This window comes from Triticum urartu, chromosome 3 (genome assembly GCF_003073215.2).
Source record: "Triticum urartu cultivar G1812 chromosome 3, Tu2.1, whole genome shotgun sequence".
NCBI classification, from domain to species: domain Eukaryota; kingdom Viridiplantae; phylum Streptophyta; class Magnoliopsida; order Poales; family Poaceae; genus Triticum; species Triticum urartu.
This window is the reverse complement of record NC_053024.1, coordinates 5,549,543-5,573,683: the sequence shown is the minus strand read 5'-3', so window position 1 is coordinate 5,573,683 and position 24,141 is coordinate 5,549,543. Positions and strand designations below refer to the sequence as shown.

The window sequence follows — 24,141 nt, the reverse complement described above, 5'->3', positions numbered from 1 at the left end:
CGTTGCGCACGCAAAGAGTTAGGAATCACCTTATTCGAGAAAACGGGAAAAAGGAAAAAGAATCCCTACGGCGACTCCTCCTGCGCAGCCAGCAAAACGAGCAGAACTAGCCGCAAAATAAAGAACAAGAAGCAAACCTACGCGCAGCAATCACCCGCGCTAAAATGGGCTGGACGCTAGCGTCGCCGGCAGGTGATTTCTATTATGAATCGGTACGGGCGACATATCAAAAATTAAAACATTTGTATGAACACTTTTATGGAAAACTCAAACATTTTTTCATACACAAAACAAAACATATTTGAATTTTTTAAACTGTTAACATTTATTAAAATGCATTTAGAAAAACACAAATTTTTTAACATTATGTGAAATGTTAATTGGCGTCCCATTTTCTTATTTTTGCATAAAATTTTCTGTGGTATGGCTTCCTGTACATGAATTTTTGTGGTCGCTGCTTCGCAAAATCGAATAAAGAAATTGTAAAAACCTTTTTTTTTAACTTTGGTACATGACACCGTAGTTCATGCTTTGGGCATTTATTCTTCTTCTTTGAAAGAATGCTCTGGGCATATTCTTTTTTAAGGAAAAAACTCGCTCCTCTTTTATTGATTAACGTTGATACGGATTCATTTATATCTGGGGGATGGATAAGCCACACATGGCGCCCCGCTGACAGGGCTAGAGCGAATTACCTCTGCTCACACTGGGGCCCCCGTCACTCGGTGGGTCAGCAAGCCAGGTATACCCCCCCCCCCCCCCCCCCCCCCCCCCCCCCCCCCCCCATGAGCAGGCATGGACAGCCAGTGTGCACCCATAAAATATTGCATCCACTCTCGATCATGAGTTTGGGCCTCCATCTGGACCGCCACACGGCGGCCTGACTACCAAAATGCGACAGCCGGCGATGGCCACCGTTTCGGTCAAAACTTACAACCGAACCACTGGTCTACCAAGAGGTGGGCCGGTCCATTAGCAATAGGCAGAAAAGATTTTGGTTCCGGTTTTGAGAACCTTCAAGAAGGTTTCTGACCGGTTTCTCATTTTTCTTTTGCAGGCATATTTTAGGTTTTCATATATGTTTATTTTAATTCTTCATAAAATAAATAATTTTTTAATATTTTAGAAAAACTAATTAGAACTGTTCGCTTTTCTAAAAAATATTCGAAAATTTCAGAAATTGTTTGTGTTTTCCAAAAATATTACATATTTATTAAAACTATTCGTGTTCTAAAAAACTAGTCACATTTTTAAAAAATTGTTCTGATTTTTTCCTAAATATATGTTTTCAAAAACTATTCGTGTTTTAAGTAGTTGTTCACAAATTAAAAAAAGTTTAAAATTAAAAAAATCTATTTTTTTCAAAATTTTCACGTTTTCAAAACATTATTCATACATTTTTAAAAATGATCAACGTTTTGAAACAATCCCACGTTTTCTAAAAATATGCGCCTTTTCCCAAAAAAGTTCATGTTTTCAAACTAATATTAGGGTTTTAGAAAATTGTTTAGATTTTTCTAAAATCGTTTACAATTGTTTAGAACATTATATATTAGTGTGCATCTCTTCAGTTAGAAATCTAAAATAGGTGTATTTTTCTTGTCAATAATCTGGGCGATTTCCAGTGATTGTGATGAAAACATTGAAAAGAAACTAACAAACGGTCGACTGCTGGCACAACCGAGCGACCGGTCGACCCATTGGCGCTAGGCCGAGGGGATTTTGGTTCCGGTTTTGGGAACCTTCTCGAAGTCCTGGCCGGTTTTCTCATCTTTTTTGCAGATTTATTTTAGGTATTTTTATTTTAATTCTTTCAAAAATATTTTTTAACTTTCTTGAAAAAAGGTTTCAGTTTTTTAATTTTAAAAAAAAACCATAAATGTTTATGTTTTAAAAATATTCAATTCTATGATTCATATTTTCAAAAATATTTGGGTTTAAAAAATAGTTCAAAGATATTAATAAATGTTTGCAGATTTTAGAAATGTTCACGCATTAAAAAAATTAATTTTTCTAAAACAGTTCGCATTTTGAAAAGCTATTCTCGTTTAAAAAAAATATGTTTACACGTTTCATAAAATGTTCAAAATTATGGGAAAATACATTTGCAAAATATACACCGTTTCCAAAAAAGTTCGCATTTAAAAAAATGTTTACAATTTTAGGATTTTTTTTTTATCTCAGTCTCCTATGAGGACAATGCATGTGTGTCAACGATTTTGTCAAGGTCATCTCTTATGGCGGATATATATTGCTTTTCTTAATTGATATTCCGATGGTGAGTTTTGCCCATCAATTCAAGAATCATCGCATCAGGCGAGCCTTGAAATTCCATCTCTCAATAGGCGTTCGACCAACAGCAGGCCTATGTCATACATTCTTGATAAGGTTTGCAGATCCATCATGTTGTAACCATCCAAATTTGAATTTGAAAGGATGGTGTACGTGTGAGCAATCTGTAGGATTTGTATCCAGAATGATAGGGACATCCTCCGACTTTTGTGGCACACAACTTATATTTCATTGGTGAAATTAATTAGCATTCTCCATCGCTATTCTCTAGGACAGATTTTCTTTTTCTTTTTCTTCTTCATTTTACTTTGGTTTTCTTTGTTTTCTCATAAACTTTTCTTGGTTTTCTTTCTTTCTTTGCTATATTGGTTTCTTTGATTCCTTTTTGGTTTTCTTTTCTTCTATTTTCTCTTGCTTTCATTTTTTTCTTGTTTGGTATTTATCGTTTAATTTTTTAAACACATGTCTACTTTTTCTGAGTACGCCATTACTTTTTAACGCACACAAAAAACATTTATTTTATACACTTTCGATTTTTTTGAAATACATGATATATACGGTTAAAAAAATATATTTTAACACCTTTTGGAATACACGGTTAAAAAACTAAAAATACGCTTTATAGATATTTTAAAGGAACTTAAGATTTTTTAACCTATAGAAACATCCTTTACATTATTCGCAAAAAAATTGCAATTGTACAAACATTTTTTAACCTATAGAAAAATTTTTACATTATTCACAAAAACGATTTTTTTTTACATTGTACAAACACTTTTTTTGAATGGCATGCACAATCTTTTGAATCAAGGGAATTTTTGCTAAATTCATGTACATTTATTTAATTGTACGAATCATTTTTTTAAAATACACAAATATTTTTTATATTGCATACAATTTTTCTAAAATTTTAAAATTTTGAAAGTCGCAAACACTTTTTAAAGAATGGTACATACTTTTTTTTTTCGAACTAGACGATATCCCGCGCGTTGCGGCGGAAATATGTTGCAATATATTTCAATAAGATTTGGTTGTTTGAAACATTTGGATTAATAAAATATGAAAAAAAAACTAACAATACATATTATGTATTGCATTGGCTTATTATATAGTCGATAGATATTTATTGAACATAGGCAGTATAATATAATGAAATTTTGTGTCATGCATGCTGGGTGGGCCTTTGATGAGGCGACACGTGTGCATGGCTTATGTGTACATGTTGAAAGAAATAGAATTAGTGAGGATTAATTGATAATGCAAAATAAGTCTCATGGGCCTTTAATGATGTCGATGTGTACATATTAAGATAATAGAGGTAGTGGGGATGAACTATTTAGGTACATAGGTAGTATAATATATTGGAACTTTTCCCGAATGCGGCTGTTCTGATTTGTTTTCTTTTCTGATACACTGACACATGTTTTGATAGCTTGAAAATTTTCATCACCAGATGAGATTAGTTGAAAATGTGGCGAAAAAAAAACAAAGTCAATGCTCCAAAATGCTTTCACATTTTCCACAAATGACGTTTCATGGGGGCCCTCTTGGTTCGTCGTTACTATGGTAACATGTATGCCACAAAAGCTTCACGCAAAACGAAGAAAGTGGGACACCAATTCTGAAATATCAAATCAGGAGTGTAAATTCCCAGCCAAGAAAAAAACCCAAAGATTTCAGGAGCTGAAACTAACTGAACCTAGCTAGCTCAACAGTGTGACAGTGTTCAGCTACATCTTTCTAGCTTGATTAATTGGCCCCTTGCTTGTGGATCGTACGGCTCCTAGCTAGGTCAGGTGTGAGGGTCCCCGCTAGCGTAGGGCGCCGGCGGCGCAACGCGGCCGCCGTTTCTCTGGCCCATAGACTTGTGCAGTACTGCTGGAAAGTTAGAATCCTCAGGGTCAGCTGCTGAACATTCAAACAGAACCGGCAGGGTAGAAGAAGAAAGAGCGAAAGACCAGCTGCAGAGAGATTAAGTGGCGGGCTCCATGCACCGTGCGTACCGTTGTTGCCTTCGGTGAGGAGGCCGCCGATGCTGAGCATCCCGGCGAGGAAGGCCAGGGGCAGTAGCAGCAGCAGTAGGGCGCGGTGGATGAGCAAGGAGCAGCTGCATCGTTGCTTCATCTCTCTCTCTCTCTCTCTCTCTCTCTCTCTCTCTGTCAAGGCCGAACTGATCCCTCCACTGAATGACTGAATCTCACTGCTGCTGCTGCTGTTGCTTACATAACAAGACAAGCAAGTAATGTATCTGCATCGCCCTTGGCTCTGAATCTGAATTTTGACAGGAAGAACAAAACAAGTGAATGGCTGAGAAGAAAACAAGTGAATGACCTATTAGAAAGTGTATATAGGAGATGTGGTGTAAGGTCGGCAGAGTAGTTCAGCTAGCATCTTGGTTAGGCTTCTATATAAGCCTTGCACGTGCGGTGCATTGATGGCGGTATCGCGCCAAATCACTGCGGTCAAAACTCAGAACAGACCGCATGCCTCTCCATGAAGTTTCTATATATTTTGTAAGAAAATTTACAATGTTGTAGACGAACACCGTGCAAAATCGCCCGTGTCCTCGGATTGAGAGGCATCTTGCTGACTTTGGCAGACAGACAGCTACAACCATGGGATCCTTGCTAATTTACCATGGCCAAGCCCTTGGTACAAAGCTGGCCTCCTGCCATGGAAGACAATGCACTGTTTTGTTAGCAGAGAAAGAATGGCGTTTTGGATCTCGGCCTCCATGGAGGCCGAATTTTTGGAAAAAATCAAAATTCGAAATTTTCAGTTTTAAAAAGATCTGGAAAAAGGTTGTACATGTATTTTTTCAGAATTTTTTGAAGTGTTAAAATATGAAGCAGATTTTCCCTGCCACCACAACCTGTTCCCTGCAGACCTCAAATGCATTTTTCTTCCAAGGTAATGTGATCACCAATGTGAAAAATAACACTACATGTAGGAGTATTTTACAGGTCGTCAAATCAGTGTTGACAGAAGAAAAAAAGGAACTTGAGATATCAGATGCTAGTGCTGGTGGTATTTATTTTATGGAAGCCCTAATCTTGAGATATCTGAAGCTAGTTCTGCTGTACTTCAAAAGCATTAACAATCCAGAGAATCATACCACACAACATGTACAGAGGAAGGACAGGAAAAAAAGACTGTTCGTCCAGCATGTACTGAGGGGCTCACAAATCGCTCCATGGTGAAGGTTTTCTCTTGCAACAGCAACTTAAAATATCTTTGACCAACGTTCATAGTTTCAAGTTAAAATCAACTCTTGCAACATCAACTTACAAGCCCAGAATGAAATAAGGTGTCAAGTTCAAAACCAAATAAATAATAGTGGCGTACAGGAACCGTATTTGTTGGAGTACCAACGGCATCGATAAAATCAATAATCTCAACAAACAGAGTGGAAATGTAGGATGATGAGAAAGCGCTCCAAGAGAATACCACATTTCAACTGGTGATGACATGATCCACGATTATCTTTGGCTTCTTGATGGCCTTCAAATCTTCTACAATGAAGTTGGTTATTTCATCTGCTGCGCTATTGACTCTCAGGTGCACCTCCTGAAGACAATCCAGGGTGTCGATGCCAAAAAGGCCCTCGAAGGCTTCGAACCGCATCTCGATCCTCTCGAGTGCTGGCATTGCCTCTTCTGGGAAGCTCAGCTTTGGCACTAGAGGTGCGAAGAAGCGAAGCAGCTTTAGACTCTTGAATCCTCCACTTGGAACGAAGATCTCCCCGCCGGACTCCGATTTGTTCTTCTCAAGGATGTCTTCTATGGCCTCATCCTGCTTCACTGCACTCAGCGAAAAGGTGAGGGAAAACAATAAAGGCAGCTCGCAGAGGAGCTCAAAAGTATCCATCCGGAGAACTGTTACGGAGAGGGTCAATTTGTGGAGGTTACTGAGTTTGTTAATCCACTTGGGAAGACTATTCAAATTGCCAGAGAGCTCAAGGGCGCTGAGGTATCTTGGAGGTGCGGACATGGTGTCCAGTGAGTTGATAAAATCAGAACCCTCATCATTGAGTGCCAGAGTCTGCAGACCACAGCTGCCAAGGTACTCGATTGCAGAGCGTAATTCTTTGAAGATTTTACTATCCTTCAATATTATGAGCTTGTAAATGGCAAGCTTCCTAAGCCCTGTCAACTGATGGAGGCCTTCTACACCTGTTGATTGCTCATCAATCTCGATCCCCGACAGTATACGAAGTGCTTTCATTGTCTCCTTATTAATCTCTTGAGGCAACTTCAACCCCCTTCTTGGGTTCTTGTTCCCACCAAATATGTTGATTATTCTTTTGAGCTGCCCTGCAGATTTTGGCAGCTCACCAACATCAGTCTCCCTCAGGTCAAGAGTTTCTAAGTACTCGAGTTTCTCAATCTTAGAGGGTACTTTGGAAATATCTGTTCCACGAAGGCTCAAATACTTCAGTACAAGCATTCTACACATGTCCTTTAGATGTTTCTCTTTCAAACCCTTGCAACCCTCAAGATCCAGCACTTGTAAAATTCCATTATTGAAAGAGTGAAAATGAAGTTGGTCCAGCCTCCGGAACATGGTCAGTGATCGCACTTGCGACAGATTCATGTGCTTTGTTGAACTTCCATGTTCGGAACCACTGCTTTGGACGGAGAGTCGACGGACTTTATTGGTCGACATTGGTATCAGCCAGTGGCCACCAACCACAGTAATAAAATTCTCTTCGCTCGACTTGGACACTATATATTCAAGAACCATATCATGCACTTGAAAGCATTTTACCTTCCCATTGCTACTGTGCTCAACCGGACGTATTATCTTCCTTTTTATCAGCTGATTAAAGTATGTTTCTGCAACTTCCTCATCCGACAAGCCATGCTTTTCACTAACGAAGCCTTCGGCTACCAACCTCCGGATCAAACGCTTCCTACTGATTTTTGAACCCTTAGGAAATATACTCAGGTATAATGAACAGGTCCTGAGATCTGCAGGCAAATCATTGTAGCAATACTCAAGTATCCTTGTAACACCATCCAGGGTGAGAGAAGGCACCGACTCTGGAAATAATGAGTTGCATACTTCTTTCCATTTTTTGATGGATTTGTCAGGGTTGCTGGCAACGAGACCAGCCATGCTAACTATGGCCAAAGGCAGACCCATGCAATTTTTCCATATGTCAGGAGGGACTTGGTCCAGTTCTTTCTTGCCATCTTTGCTGCTTCTGGATTCAGAAAGACTTCGATTAAATAAAATTTTAGACTGCTCATCATCTAGAAAATCGACTGGATGGAGTAAATCAATTCCATCTATTTGGGAGCACGTAGCACCAACAGCTTGAAATCTTGTAGTCACTATTACTCTGCTGCCTTCTTTATTGTCATGTGGCAAGCAATTTCTGATACTCTCCCAAGTTTGTGCAGACCATATGTCGTCAATCAAGAGGAGATACCTATCAAGAACAAGGAAATAAAATGCATCAAGAAAAGAAATGCACATGTCCCCGAGTTTATCTTTTGTGAGAGAGATACTATGTGTTAGGTCGCTTCTCTTATATATGTGCAGTTATCGAGGAAAGTGACTCCTTAGGCTACAATTGGCTGTCGGAAAGGTGTGTGGGGTATCCTCTGTTCATGCAAGGACTGTGCAGGTGAGAGACTGTTCGTGAATTAGCAGACTGTCCTCACTGCATATTGTTTGTTATGGCTAGTTTGTATGGTTAGTGACTTGCTGCATGCTCTACCTCCATTGCTTTAGGTTTCGGTCATTAATGAAAAACTTATTACAGATACTGAAAAACCTCTTGAGTTTAGCAAATCGAGAATACAGTAGATTTGATATTGCTTTCTCAGTCTATGGCTCATCCTAGCCTTGTATTAGATTTGTATTTGTTCGGCTTAAAAGAAATATGTGCCCGATAGATCTCCCCTTATAGATTGGAGATTTTCAAAGGGTATTAATTAAAAGAAACACTTGTTTAATTTTAGGTTTCCGTCGTCACTGTCTTTTATGCCAAGCTTGATGCTCTTGCTCTTGCATAGGTGGTGGGCGGATCAATTTGTGTAAATGGCTGCTTCCTATGTCTCCCAATCTTTTCAACTGAAACTTTGGCCGCCATTGTCTCAACAGTAACGGTATGTTAGCAACGTGTCAACTGCCAAGGTACTCACTAGTTCGATTAGTGATAAACTCTATTATCATGAAATGTCAGAAACACTTGGCAGCCTAGGATGACAAATATCTCACTAGGCACTAGTTAGGTTAGAACTTAGAGCTATTTCCGCCCAAGGCAAATCATGAAATCACACAACTTACTAAACATGTCAAAATAATTAGTGATGGGTCAAACTATTGTGACAAGGATAATTAAATTTAATCTGAATGGAATAGTTAATTTACTTGCCACAAAACAATAGTCAATTGGGAAAGAAGCAAAGGAACAATTTATAAATACCTCTTTTTGGCCAGATGATCTTGTAGTTCTTTCACGAGTTTACCATGGTTAATTGCTTCAGTCTTGATCTGTTTTACAGCAGAGCTGCCAGTGCTGTGTTGCTTCTCGTGATCACTCTCCTGCGGCTTGACTTGTTTTAGAATCATCAAGAGGACTGCATCTTCATCATAGTTCTGAGACACGGTGACTGATGCCCGATAATCAAATTTATCCCTGACGTTTTGGTACAAAGCCATTGCAATAGTGGTCTTTCCCACGCCGCCGAATCCAACTATGGAAAGAACAGCTCGCTCCTCATAAGAACTTTTATCAGATTTGGCTAGCCAATCCTCAAGCTTCTTCATGTCATCCGTCATCCCCACAGGCTTCTTCATACCAATAAGCTGACGCTCTGTGAGCTGATGCTCAGCAACTTCGTATGTTCCAGCAGTAACTCCAGAGCCATTCTTACGGTTCCTTGGGTTGTGCACCCCATATCTTCTACGTCGCTCACCAATCTGTTGCGCTCGCACCTTGAGGTCAGCAATCTTTGACGCAATGTCACGGCGAGGCCACCACATCTGGAGTTCATAGAATCTTGTTCTGATGAATAAGCATTTAACATCACTGCTGGGATCGCGGGGTATGCGGTGGGCAAAGTCATCAATGCAATCTTCAATGTCATAGCCCATGTCACGGATCTGCTTCATCCAGTCCTTCATCCGGTTGTCATGGTCATCCAGGGCAGTGCTGAGGTCACGGAGGAAGGCCTGCATGCTTGTAAGCTCATCGTTGATGTACTGAACATCACGGCGGACTCCACGGACCAGAGCATACTCCTGGGCTAGAAGGCCCCCCAGCTTTCCCAAGAGAGACCTCATGGTAGCATTTGAGGCACCTACCACCAACTCCATCTTGCTCTTTATTTGTGCTCTTCAGTTTTCACTATCCAAATCTCTTTACAGAAGCTTAGCAACTGAAGGCAAGGAAGTCTTTGTTGTATGGAAGTGGAACCAGATGCTGGTCAGATCAATGGAAGGCACCAACAAAACAGTCTACCTTCAAGAATCAGTTGCTTGCCTACAGGGTTAAGCTTGAATTAGGGTCACCATATATAAATAGACAGTTGTATCATCGAGTACAATAAGAAGGGTGTGGCAGGAGCGGTTAGCTATCACAAAACCAAACAACAATAAGCAGTTCATTAATCTGTGGGATTGGGATTTAAATAGGCCCAAACTAGTCATTATAGCAGGTAATTTTTGTCTTCAATCCATAATATATGCTACTAACAGAACTTTACATTTTGTCCAAAAAAAGTTGTAACTCTAAAACATATAAATGTTTACCTGTATATTCCAGTATGAAAACACCAGTTTTGCAATTCCAAACTGAAAACAGAATTAATAAGAAAAACAAAGGCTTCACATTCCCCCGCTATCTTTGCTTACTTCTGGTCTTACAGTTACTAGATCTCAAATCCCTTATTTTTTTTTCCTCAAATGAAACTGAAAACACCCAACCAGACTGAATGAAGTGAAAAAATGGTTACCTGGACCCCGGATTCCACCATATATAGGTGAGAAGCACTGCAACGCCGAACACATCAATGGCAGAGAGCAGCAGAGCAGCCTACCTTCATGAATCAATTGCTTGGCTACAAGTACAGCAAGCACAAGATTAGTACTAATCTAATGCTAATGACATGGGACTTTAATCAGTTAAAACTGCTGACTTCAGTAGGTAAATTTTGTCTAATCCACAATCTATGCTACCAACACACTTTTATAGTTTGTGTAGGAAAACAAAATTTTACAGTACCTGGTAATTCCAAAACTGAAACAGAACAAATAAGAAAACAAAAGGCTTCACATTCCCCAACTAACTCTGCTTACTTTCTGGTAGCAAATTTACTAATCTCAAACCCTATGCTACCTCCTTTTCCTACAACGAAACTGGAAAAACACAAACAAATTGAGTTGAAATGAAATTGCTACCTTTGCTTACTTCAGGTCTTACAGCTGCTGCCTTTTCGGACCCCAGATCCCTAATTCCTCTAAACAGGTTGAAGTGAAGATGGTTATCTGGCCGAGAATCGCAGCAACGCCGACGCCATGCGATGGGTTACTGTCAGGTCTACTGTCAGAAGGAGAAAAATAGGGAGTAAAAGGAGCAGCGGTGGATCGAAGAAGAGGAGAGGCTTGGGACGGAGCCTATTGGGGAATTTGCCCCGAAGCGTCAACGGGAGTCGCCGGAGCAGTGAGTTTTTTTCTTTTTTCTTTTTTAGGGTTGCGAGCAGTCAACAGTGATAAATTTAGCCCCGGGGGAAGTGGATGGATGAACCTGGTACATACGAATCCATTTTAAAAAATACATTTTTAAATGCTAAAAAAACTGAAAAATATTGCACTGGTACATCTTCATGTTCTATACGCATGCATAAAGTTTCGTGGAAAAATTACTTTTTTGTGGTGTGTGCAAAAAAGACAAAAAATTTGTGTCATGGAACGCTATTTAGAAGCACTGAAATTTGTCTTTTTTGCAGAGACAAAACAAAACGACATTTTATCACAAAACTTTGTGGTGCGCACATACATTTGCGACATGCATGTATGCATGGAATTTTCTTTTGAATTTTTGAAGATTTTAAAACATGTTTAAAATGCATTTGTTTTGAAAAGTGGATGCAGATGCCCCTAGGTTCAGGACGTGCCCACTCCCCCGAGCAGATCATATAAAAAAACCTAGCCCATGAAAAATACATGGGCGTCCCATAAAACTCCGGCTCTGCTGATATATCTATCGGATCCAACGCGTTTAAGGGTTCCTATCCGCTAAATCCCGCACCTTCCTCCGCCGCAATTCCTCTCTCTCTCTGGCGCCGAATCCACCCACTCTGGTAGTCATTTTCCGCACGCACAACCCCTTTAAGGTTCCTATTTGCTAAATCCGGCACCTTCCTCCGCCGCAATTCCTCTCTCTGGCGCCGAATCCACCCACTCCGGTAGTCATTTTCCGCACGCACAACCCATTTAAGGTTCCTATCTGCTAAATCCCGCACCTTCCTCCACCACAATTCCTCTCTCTCTGGCACCCAATCCACCCACTCCGGTAGTCATTTTCCACACGCACAACCCCTTTTCGACTGCCTCAATGTCGAGTGGAGGTGGCGGGCATGGTGGCCGAGGGGGCTACGGCGGCTCACCGCCACACAAGCGAGCCCGCCACGAGGACGAGGGTGGGAGTTCCATCCCCCACCCCCCGGTCGAGGAATGGCGGCGCATGCAGGCGAGGGAGCGCGTCGCCCTCTCCCACAGGAGCTGCCGGAGGCCATGGAGGGAGTTCAATCGGATCGGCGACCTCCTTTGGACGACCACCAATTGTTTCCATGAGACGGAGCGCAAGCTCGCCGAGGCGAAGGAGGCGGTCGTGGTAGAAGAAGAAGGCGTTGCCGCACAGCTCGAGGCGACTAAGGAGGATTTCCTGCTCGCCTTCACTCTCTCCAACTTCGCTGCCGGATATTATCTAAATGTCAAGCCGGAGATTAGGTTTAGATTTAGGTTTATCTACTATGTTTAAGTTTGTGTGTTCGAATGTGCGATGAACTTTCGGTGAACTATGGTGGCGTGAACTATGTTTGAATTATGCAGTATGGTATGGAGGACCTACTCTGTCGTGCCTTCCGCAGTACCGCAAAAACATTTTACAATATTCCTTAAATGAAATTTATGGTACCGCGGTTTACAGGATCTGCTAGAGATACTCTGAGCCTTGAGGTTTGGTCCCCTATAAGACCTAGCAGGCCGGCTCATAGTGGGCTGGCCTGGCACGTGGCTAATCAGGACGACATGTCATGTGTACCGCTTGGGGCCGTGTCTGGGCCGTGCACCGCAAGTTTAACATTTTTTCAAAACTTTTGTTTTATATTAGCCACCAAAACAACCCACATAGGCCCTGAAGAAGAAGTTGAGCAAATATTTTGCCATGAAAGACTTAGGTCAACAAAGAATATTTTAATAATGAGAATTGAGAGAGACAAAAATTCGAATAACTCATACTTGTCTCATGAAAAGTATATTGAGAAGGCACTTCACAAGTATAGGAAGAACAATACAAAAGCGGAGAGATGTCCACCATTAGCCCATTTCAAGTTGAGCATCAAGTAGTGTCCTATCGCTGATGAAAAAAAGGAAATGCAAATGTTCCTTATGCTTCAACAGTTGGGAGTTTGATGTAAGCTATGGTGTGCACAAGGCCTGGCTTTGTTCATGTGGTTAGTATTGTGAGAAGATTTATGTTTAATCCAGAGCGACCACATTGGGAAGCCATGAAGTGGATACTCACATATCTCTGAGGCAACACTAATACGAAGCTTTGCTTTGGTGATAGTGAGCCCAAGTTGATTCCTTCTTGAGATCTAGACATGGCTGGAGATGTTAAAGGAGGAAGTCTTACTTCATATTATTTGGTTACCTATGAGGGGGCGCGGTGTCATGGCAAAACATATTGCAAAAGTGTGTGGCATTGAATACAACTAAAGTTTAATTTATTTCAATAATAAAGGTGAGCAAAGAGTTATTGTGGTTCAAACAGTTGGCTTATGTGATTGGATTTGAGCAAGATAAGTATGTGTTTTTTATGACAACCAAAGTGCCATCCACTTGAGGAAGAAAGCAATCTTTCATTCAAGGTCTAAGCATATTACACGCATGTCATCTGCTTTGTTGAAAAGATGTTTGAAATGTATGCGGCTACGGTTGGATGACGACCTCCTATGTGTCCACGAATTGATCTCCCTGTCCATGGACGAATGCGTGAGAGAAAATTCGTGTGTTGCTGTTCAAGATGCCCTTAGAGCATCTCTAGCAGACCCCGCATTCCATGAACTATAAACTGTAGCATTTATGCAGGCTCAAAATCACCGCGGCAGAATAGAAACTATATTCAAACCCGTAAAATTTAAAAAAACTTGTTTCACGTGAGAAATTTAAGCAAAAGCTCGCCTGAGATCACTTGCATAGATAGTTCTTCTTCACACAAGTTTGTACACAGCATGCATATATTACATATAAGTTCGCCGGAGCTAGACCGGGCCTATGCTACCATACCACTACAAAAAAATGAGCTCATTGGAGCTCGTGCGCTAGATGCCCAGCGGCGGCGCTTAATTGGAGTCAGAGGAGTCGGAGGAGTGGAGGTCGATGTAGTACTTCGACTGCTCTGCCTTCATCAATCGCAGGTCAGCCTCCTTGGACGTGTGCGCCTACGACGCGGCGACGCCCGTCTGGAGGAAGAGCTGCTCGTACTTGAGCTCGCGCCGGATGCGCTCTTCCATCTCCTCCTACTCCCTCGCCAACCGCTCGAGGACGACGCGCTCGAGGAGCTCCTCCTACCCCCCGGGGAGGTAGTCCTCGGGCCCGATAACGCCTCGGCACAACGGCGCATCGGGCTCTACGGCGCGAGGCGAGAGATCCTCCTCCTGCCCCCTCTTCACCGGAATGAGCCGCGAGCTCAATGCGCCCGCGGATGAGCTCCCCGCGGACCAGGAGCCGGAGGAGGCATGGCGGCGGTGGGCGAGCTCGAGATCGAACTCGTCCAGCTCGCGGCGTTCGAACACCGGCGGCGGCCAGCTACCGCGGTTGAGCCACCAACGCGCCCCCTCTTGGGCACGACGTCAGATCTGGCGCGGCGGTGCTCCGTGATACATCTCATCGTATCTACTTTTCCAAACTCTTTTGCCCTTATTTTGGACTCTAATTTGCATGATTTGAATGGAGCTAACTCGGACCGACGTTGTTTTCAGCAAAATTGCCATGGTGTTATTTTTGTGCAGAAGTAAAAATTCTCGGAATGACCTGAAACTTCACGAAGAATATTTTTGGAATAAATAGAAAATACTGGCGAAAGAGTCAGCCGAAGGGGACCCACACCTTGTCCAAGGGTGGGGGCGCGCCCTACCCCCCTGGGCACGCCGCCTGTCTTGTGGGTCTCACGAAGCTCCACCGGCCTCAACTCCAACTCCATATATTAATGTTCGGGAAGAAAAAATCAGAGAGAAGGATTCATCACGTTTTATGATATGGAGCCACCACCACCTCCTGTTCTTCCTCGGGAGGGCAGATCTGGAGTCCGTTTTGGGCTCCGGAGAGGGGAAATCGTCGCCACCGTTATTATCAACCATCCTCCACCAATTTCATGATGCTCACCGCCGTGCGTAAGTAATCCCATCGTAGGCTTGCTGGACGGTGATGGGTTGGATGAGATTTACCATGCAATCGAGTTAGTTTTGTTAGGGTTTGATCCCTAGTATCCATTATGTTCTAAGATTGATGTTGCTATGACTTTGCTATGCTTAATGCTTGTCACTAGGGCCCGAGTACCATGATTTCAGATCTGAACCTATCATGTTTTCATGAATATATTTGTGTTCTTGATCCTATCTTGCAAGTTATAGTCACCTACTACGCGTTATGATCCGGCAACACCGGAGTGACAATAGTCGGGACACTTCCCGGTGATGACCGTAGTTTGAGTAGTTCATGTATTCACTAAGTGCTAATGCTTTGGTCCGGTTTCTCTATTAAAAAGAGGCCTTAATATTCCTTAGTTTCCATTAGGACCCCGCTGCCACGGGAAGGTAGGGAAAAAGATATCATGTAAGTTCTTTTTCATAAGCATGTATGACTATATTTGGATTACATGCATACATTATATTGATGAATTGGAGCTAGTTCCATGTTACCCTATGTTATAATTGTTGCATGATGAATGTCATCCGACATAATTATCCATCATTGATCCATTGCTTACGAGTTCGTTTCATATTGATCTTTTTTAAGTAACTTTTCCGTTGCTACTGTTACAATTGCTACAAAACTGCTATTGTTACTTTTGCCACCGTTACCGTTACTTTCATACTACTTTGCTACTAAATATTTTGCTGCAAATATTAAGTCTTTCAGGTGTGGTTGAATTGACAACTCAACTGTTAATACTTGAGAATATTCTTTGGCTGCCCTTGTGTCAAATCAATAAATTTAAGTTGAATACTCTACCCTTGAAAACTGTTGCGATCTCATATACTTGGGTGTTATCACTCCGCATCATTCCCAGAGCTGTCCATGGCTTTCGCAGGCTTGCCGGCGGCGAGAAATCGAGCGACGTGGTGGGGAATTGGGGGGAAACGCGGCTGCGGGGGATAGGGTTTCGACCCGCATCCGCCCCGCAAAACCGTAGTTATACTACTTCGGGGGTAACGTTTGCGGCCGCGGCAAAAATATTTACGGGCCGGATGAGTATACGGGATTTGTTCTGGCCAGAAAATTGGACCGAGCTCGTATACTCGCCGGAATTATGCGGGTCTGCTAGAGTTGCTCTTAGAGATGGTCACATAAACCGATACACGTCCACATGGTCCCTGGGAACAGGTGGAATCTAATCTTGTTTTTTTAATCCAATGACGCATGGAGATTGATGGTGTAGTGTAGTTTAACCCCGGGCACTGCAGTCCAAGTGACATCCTAGGCTACTTTTCGGACGTCTCAGTTAATTAAGTTCGGATCTCTGACCCTTGCCGGAGCAGCCATGCTAACACTGTAAGCTACAGCTGCATCCAGCTCATACATACCCACAAGGTAACGTATAGACATGATCAACCATGTCGATCTGCTCTTGGTTGATAAACTAAAACCATATACTTCCTTTGTTCATTTTTATAACTCGTTTCAGACAAGTGAAATTGAGCTGTTTTGCATAATGTCTGAAATATCTATAAAGCTTTATAAAGTGAACAGAGAGAGTATTACAGTGGTGCGCGTCGGTGCTATACAAACGATTTTAACCCCTTTTCATGATGGCATTTAGAATCGTCGCCAAGTGAGTGTGGGCAATAGGGGGGGTCCTTTCCACACGATTCAAAAATCGTCGTGGATAGGCCCTCCTAGGACACAGGCTGGAGCCATGTGCGATCGGGCGAGGCATCATTATTTCCATAGGTATGTACATCCCACACAGTAATCCGAGAAAAACATTTCCGTAGGTATGTACATCTCACACGGTGAATCCCAGAAAAACATTTTCGTTCGTATGTATATCACACACATTCAATCCAAAGAATATGTTTCCGTTCTTATGTACATCCCACACAGTCAATCCAGAAAAAACGTTTCCGTTCGTACGTACATCCCATACAGCTTTATGTGTAGGCTCGTGTGTGAAAGGTGTAACTATCACACACGGTCTGCCTTGGTTAACTGTTTGCTTTTATCAACTATATCACAGACGATTTGATGAAGAAAACTGTGTGGCATCGGGCTATTCATCGCAAGCGCTTTTACTGCTAGAACCGTTTGCAAAGGTCCATGACACATTTAGCAGGTTTATTAATTTACAATTAATAATTCCAGTATTATGCAAATTCACATTTCATATCAAACAGTTGTTTGCCAATTTTATATCAGGCACATAAATATATTATAACATCACAGTACGGTAGCTACATGAAAACAACACAGTACAACATATAGCTAGTTCAACTTCATAAGAACAATATATTCATTTCCGTAATCGAGATCATCGAGGCTCGTCTTATCCACCTCTGCTTTTAGTTCAGTAAGAACCTGTTTTGCACGGGCCCACTGGGAAAGTGCCTCCTCCTTCGCCAACACCATCTTAGTAAAGTCTGATTTAAAAAAATCTGAGCTCATTCTCCACTTTCAACTTTTTATCCCGCATCTTCAAATATTCTTCAGAGTTGACAACAGTTTCTCTAAGCCTACGTCTGTTCTCTTCCTCATACATACTCTAGAGCTTCGATAAGCACATCTTCAAAGACTATGGCCACTCTTGATCAACCCAATCCAAGTAAGAACACTTCCGTTCATCCTATAATATTTAAAACTAGATCAGTAACAATTGTAGGGGAAATAGGTTTATAGAAACATAGAAAATCACCAATGCTTATTTTGAAAAACTAAATAAACATGTTAATTATGACTTATCTTCTCAAAAAGATCAATGTGCAAATGAATTAATTGCTACTGAGACAACAACCAAATTCTGGAACATTAGAAGCTATAATTAACTACAAGAACGCTACAAGTTCTTACTCATGTACAATAAATAACAAATTGAACATTTTATGAGGAAGGTAAATATAACTGCAACAGCGTAGCGACAGTGTTTGGATGACAGCAAATTGATACTAATAAGTGTGTACATGCACAAATTTAGTAACATAGAACTAACAGAACAACCACTATGTATGCCAAAACTGGGGTAAAAACAACTGTTGCTACATCTCGCACCGGTGCCCTGCTGTGGCGAGCCGATGCAGCGGAAAAAAATCAGGGACCCGAACTCCGGAGCACGTAGTTGCTCCGATGCCCAGTTCCTTCGTGCCATAAAGATTTAGTATTTTACTGCTTGGCGGCTCGGATGTGTGGACCAAAGTTGGCTGCACAAATTGCTGAAGCGGTGCCAAATAATTTTTTAATGGCACCGCTGATGAGATGGCAACAATTTAAGATACTCGGTACAAACTGTGACACTGTCTTAGGATGCGTTTGGTTGAAGGTGTGGTATGAATGGGTTGGGACCATAACAGTGTCTGAATCACATCTAACAAATGATTTGTAACAACGAAAGAGGGTCTAACCTTCTTTGCACATGCTGGAAACTTCCTCCCACTGTCCAGAGATTCAAACGCAACTAGCTTCACGCATGGAGATTGATGGTGACAACGAGCAGGTAGATCTTCAGCCACCCCGCTCCATTCGTTGCTACTGATGGTCCTAGGGAGTTACAAGAGGAAGAAATGACTCAAATCGACCGCCGGGTAAAAATCCTTCATTTCAAGTCATAGCCCGAGAGAGAGAAGAGAGGCATACCCGGGTGGTGAAGGAGTTGTCACCGGAGGAGGAACCGTTGGAGAGGTCTTTGAAGAAGACCATGGCGACCCCGGCTGTAGGATGCAAGACGGCGAGAGCGAGGAAGCGACTATAGCTTAGGAAGAAAGGAAGGAAGGAGAAAACAGGAGAAATGTGACTTGTGGTCGGGGAGAAAAGGGGGTGGGGAAGGGGGGAAGGTGGGCGGGGTAGATATTTTGGCGGTAGACCAAAATTTTGGAAATGTGGAGGGAAACTTTGCGCACGGTGCCGCCGGACCATTCACTTTGAACGATTGTGTGCATCGCAAACGATTCTTCTACTTTACGCGGATGAGATGAGTCTGATAATTCAAATTTTGGTGGAAATTTCCATGGGTACGTTATTGCATAATTTAACATCGCTTGTTAATTTGGGCACACAAAAGAGCGTACAGCAGACAGACCACACTTCCTGAATCGAGCAATTTTAGTTATTAAACAGAGCCAATTGACCTAAGCATTGCTCTAACAAAAGACCAGTATTAAAAACAAAGACTAAGTACACATAATTTTAACAAATCCACCGCTGCGCCGGCCTATGCATCGCCGGTGTGAGATGAGACGTCGATGACTTGTCCTGGCGACATGTCGCCGTTGGTGGACTACGTGGCCCCCCTGCTGAAGTCGACCATGTCCTCGTCCTCGTCCTCGGCGCCGCCCTCAAGGTTGTAGTACTCGTAGTAGTGGCTGCGCCAGAGCTCGCGTTGTGATACGTCTCCAACGTATCTATAATTTTTGATTGCTCCATGCTATATTATCTACTGTTTTGGACATTATTGGGCTTTATTATCCACTTTTATATTATTATTGGGACTAGCCTATTAACAGGAGGCCGAGCCCAGAATTGCTGTTTTTGCCTGTTTTAGGGTTTCAAAGAAAAGGAATATCAAATGGAGTTCAAACGGAATGAAACCTTCGGGAACGTGCTTTTCTCAACGAACAAGACCCAGGAGACTTGGACTCTACGTCAAGACACAAAAGAGGAGGCCACGAGGTAGGGGGCGCGCCTACCCCGCAGGCGCGCCCTCCACCCTCGTGGGCCCCCTGTTTCTCCACCGACGTACTCCTTCCTCCTATATATACCTACGTACCCCCAAACGATCAGAGACGGAGCCAAAACCCTAATTCCACCGCCGCAACTTTCTATATCCACGAGATCCCATCTTGGGGCCTGTTCCGGAGCTCCGCCGGACGGGGCATCGATCACGGATGGCTTCTACATCAACACCATAGCCCCTCCGATGAAGTGTGAGTAGTTCACCTCAGACCTACGGGTCCATAGTTAGTAGCTAGATGGCTTCTTCTCTCTTTTTGGATCTCAATACAATGTTCTCCCCCTCTCTTGTGGAGAACTATTCGATGTAATCTTCTTTTTGCGGTGTGTTTGTTGAGACCGATGAATTGTGGGTTTATAATCAAGTCTATCTATGAACAATATTTGAATCTTCTCTGAATTCTTTTATATGATTGGTTATCTTTGCAAGTCTCTTTGAATTATCAGTTTGGTTTGGCCTACTAGATTGATCTTTCTTGCAATGGAAGAAGTGCTTAGCTTTGGGTTCAATCTTGCGGTGTCCTTTCCCAATGACAGTAGGGGCATCAAGGCATGTATGGTATTGTTGCCATCGAGGATAACAAGATGGGGTTTTCATCATATTGCATGAGTTTATCCCTCTACATCATGTCATCTTGCTTAAGGCGTTACTCTGTTTTCATTAACTTAATACTCTAGATGCATGCTGGATAGCGGTCGATGAGTGGAGTAATAGTAGTAGATGCAGGCAGGAGTCGGTCTACTTGTCTCGGACGTGATGCCTATATACATGATCATGCCTAGATATTTTCATAACTATGCTCAATTCTGTCAATTGCTCAACAGTAATTTGTTCACCCACCGTAGAATACTTATGCTCTTAAGAGAAGACACTAGTGAAACCTATGGCCCCCGGGTCTATCTTCATCATATTAATCTCCTACTACTTAGTTATTTCCTTTGCTTTTACTTTACTTTGCATCTTTATCACAAAAATACCAAAAATATTATCTTATCATATCTATCAGATCTCACTCTCGTAAGTGGCCGTGTAGGGATTGACAACCCCTTATCGCGCTCGTTGTGAGGATTTACTTGTTTTGTGCAGGTGCGAGGGACTCGCGCGTAGCCTCCTACTGGATTGATACCTTGGTTCTCAAAAACTGGGGTAAATACTTACGCTACTTTGCTGCATCATTTCTTCCTCTTCGGGAAAAACCAACACAGTGCTCAAGAGGTAGCAAGAAGAATTTCTGGCGCCGTTGCCGGGGAGGTCTACGCAAAAGTCAATATACCAAGTACCCATCACATACCCTTATCTCCCGCATTACATTATTTGCCATTTGCCTCTTGTTTTCCTCTTCCCCACTTCACCCTTGCCGTTTTATTCGCCCTCTCTCTCTACCCTCCCTCTATTTCTCTATTTGCCTTTTTTTGCCCGCTTGCTTTTTGTTTGCTTATTTGTTAGTTCGTTTGTTTGTCGTTATGGCTAGTCCCTTACATTCTGCCTCTATGTATGAAATTGAGGAAATTGGGGAAATTATATGTTGTAACTCTAAAACATATAAATGTTTACCTGTATATTCTAGTATGAAAACACTAGTTTTGCAATTCCAAACTGAAAACAGAATTAATAAGAAAAACAAAGGCTTCACATTCCCCCGCTATCTTTGCTTACTTCTGGTCTTACAGTTACTAGATCTCAAATCCCTTATTTTCTTTTCCTCAAATGAAACTGAAAACACCCAACCAGACTGAATGAAGCGAAAAAATGGCTACCTGGACCTCGGATTCCAGCATATATAGGTGAGAAGCAGAGCAACGCCGAACGCATCAATGGCAGAGAGCAGCAGAGCAGCCTACCTTCGTGAATCAATTGCTTGGCTACAAGTACAGTAAGCACAAAATTAGTACTAATCTAATGCTAATGTCATGGGATTTTAATAGGTTGAAACTGCTGAATTCAGTAGGCAAATTGTGTCTAATTCACAATCTATGCTACTAACACAATTTTATAGTTTGTGTAGAAAAACAAAATTTTACCTGGTAATTCCAAAACTGAAACAGAACGAATAAGAAGAGCAAAGGCTTCACATTCCCCCACTAACTCTGCTTACTTTCTGGTATCAAATTTACTAGTAGATCTGAAACCCCAGATGCTTACCTCCTTTTCATATAACGAAACTGGAAAAGCACAAACAAATTGAGTTGAAATGAAATCGCTACCTTTGCTGCTACCTTTCAGACCCCAGATCCCTAGTTTCCCTAAACAGATTGAAGAATCGCAGCAACGCCGAACGCCATCAGATCTACTCTCAGAAGGACAAAACCAGAGAGTAAAAGGAGCAGCGGTGAGTGAAGCAGAGGAGCACTTGTGGAGTGTGGACTAGTGTTGAACTTGGGACGGGGCCGATTGGGGAATTTGCACGGAAGCGTGCAACGGGAGTCGCCGGAGCAGTGAGTTGCTTTTTTTTTAGGGCTGCGAGCAGTGAGTTGCTTGAGAGCATCTCTAGCAGAGCTGGCCAAACGGGCCGGCCTGGCACGGCACGGCCCAGCCCGTCGTAAACGTGCCTGGCACAGCACGGCCCACCAGGGCAGCGGCATGGGAGGTAAGTGGGCCGGCCCGTGGCACGCTTAGGCATGCTGGCCCGTGTTGGGTTGATTTATTTTTTCATGAAATACCTTCGAAAAACAGGGGGAAGCCAAAAACTATATATTAAATTTTTAAAAAATTCGGCGAAGTATTATGTGAGATAAATTTAGAGTTTTATTAATGCCTACACCAGTAAAACCTTCCATCTCAAAGAAGTAAAAGAATACAAGACATGCTTTAGAATTACAAAAAAGATAAAAAACATACAAAGACTACACAATAACAGTGCGACTACTCAGATCCAAGCACTACAAAAAATACGCATGCACTACAAAAATATTGAACATATTAAAGTATTAGGCATTTATATAGGACATATATATTTATATATTTAAAAAGATGGACCATGTCGTGCTGGCCCGCGTAACCAGCCTCCAGATCCAGGCATGGCCCATGGCATGCCGCGTGCCGGGCCTGGCCCGTTTAGCTTGGGTCATGCCGTGCATGCGTGCTACCGGGCTGGCCTAGTTAGCACAGCTCGTTTGGCCAGCTTTGATCTCTAGCAGATCCCACGCGGGCCCTATAATCCCGACCGATTTACAAGAAAAGTTAAATTTTGCCCTGGGCAAATCATAGACATTTTAAGTTTTTATATACCTAAAGGTTAGGGCATCTCCAACGGTTGTCCACAAACCTTCTGCATATGTTCGGACAGTGAAAGCCATCTAACACAGGCATGTATCGACCCGCAGCGCGGCCCAAACTTGTTTTCTCCGCAAATCAGAGACAAACTGGAGGGGGGAGGGGGGCTTTGCAATCCTGACCACTCCCAAGCCTGCTTCTAACCACCCAAACCCGTCCTCACATGCCCGCGCGCGTTCCCGCCCCGCGCAAGCTGCCTGCATTCATGCCGCTATAGAGCGCTCCGATCCAAGACGGCTTAGGGCGGACGCGACCTCTCGCTGCCTCTTCCATTGAAGCGGCGCGCCGGCCAAGGGCGTCGCCCCCGCGCGTTCCCGCCCGCGCAAGCTTCCCGCATTCATGCCGCTATAGAGCACGCCGATCCAAGGCGGCTTAGGCTGGACGCGACCTCTCGCTGCCTCTGCCATTGAAGTGGCGCGCCGGCCAAGGGCGCCGCCCGCGACGGGTCTCTGATTTCACACTTGTTCAATGTCGGAGACACGTTTACTAGACAAGATGAGACAGATATTTACCACGTCTGTTGAATGCCTCGTCCGTCCATATACCGCCATTAAGCAGGCTCGCTGACCGAGAAACCCACTCCGGCGCCGCGCATTGACGCACCCGGATGCCTGGCCCCACCAGAATCTGCTATTGAAGGGCAGCCATACCCGGCTATCTCCACACCACAACACATCCGATCCACATCCTCTTCCTTTGCTCCACATCCGCCAAGACCGCGAGCGGGAATGCACTGTGGGACAGTCTGTCGGCGAAGATGAAGCACGCGGTGGCCGCCCTTGCCGCCACCTGGCAAAGCCGTTGTGCCAGGTGGATCAAGGCCGACTTACCTGCCAGTTCGATCGAGGTCTTTGACGATGAGGACGACACCACGATGGAGACGGGCTCCGATGACACTGCCCCGGCTACCGCGCCTCCTGTACATGCCGACTTCACCATGGAACAGGCGCAGACGTAGTGCAACGCCGCAATGGCGGAGGTGCAGCCTGCGCCGGCGCCTTTGTCGGCGTTCTAGTAGGCGCAGGAGGAACAACGATACAACCTGTTCCTCTTGGAGCAGCACCGGCTGGTGGAGGGCCGGATCTACAGCGGGCGCATGAGCGAGGAGGCTGTGGCGGCCATGGCCGCGATGAACCCCAATTTTGTCGCGAAGTAGCGTGCCATCTACGATGCCATCCGCG

At 43.3% G+C, this 24,141-nt stretch overlaps 1 protein-coding gene and 1 long non-coding RNA gene across 2 annotated transcripts; both read right to left on the bottom strand.

The window, feature by feature from the left end:
• Positions 1-5,502: 5,502 nt before the first annotated feature.
• On the bottom strand, positions 5,503-11,000 carry LOC125542301 (disease resistance protein Pik-2-like). The gene is made up of 4 exons (XM_048705273.1): positions 10,705-11,000; positions 10,260-10,364; positions 8,729-9,787; positions 5,503-7,726 (listed from the first exon to the last, which is right to left on the bottom strand). Exons 3-4 carry the CDS (start codon positions 9,619-9,621, stop codon positions 5,746-5,748), a joined length of 2,874 nt encoding a protein of 957 aa, XP_048561230.1. The 5' UTR covers positions 9,622-9,787; positions 10,260-10,364; positions 10,705-11,000; the 3' UTR covers positions 5,503-5,745.
• Positions 11,001-17,529: 6,529 nt separating this feature from the next.
• On the bottom strand, positions 17,530-22,132 carry LOC125542300. Its single transcript, XR_007297853.1, has 3 exons — positions 21,892-22,132; positions 21,445-21,549; positions 17,530-17,590 (listed from the first exon to the last, which is right to left on the bottom strand). It is a non-coding gene; the product is annotated as an uncharacterized LOC125542300 (long non-coding RNA).
• Positions 22,133-24,141: the final 2,009 nt, after the last annotated feature.

What these genes read in the sequence shown, in the direction of transcription:
- LOC125542301 (XM_048705273.1), bottom strand. Translation starts at nt 9,621, where the DNA reads ATGGAGTTGGTGGTAGGTGCCTCAAATGCTACCATGAGGTCTCTCTTG. An exon ending in GATCATCTGGCCAAAAAGAG is followed by an intron (nt 7,727 to 8,728) that starts GTATTTATAAAT and finishes TGTTCTTGATAG; the next exon opens with GTATCTCCTCTTGATTGACG.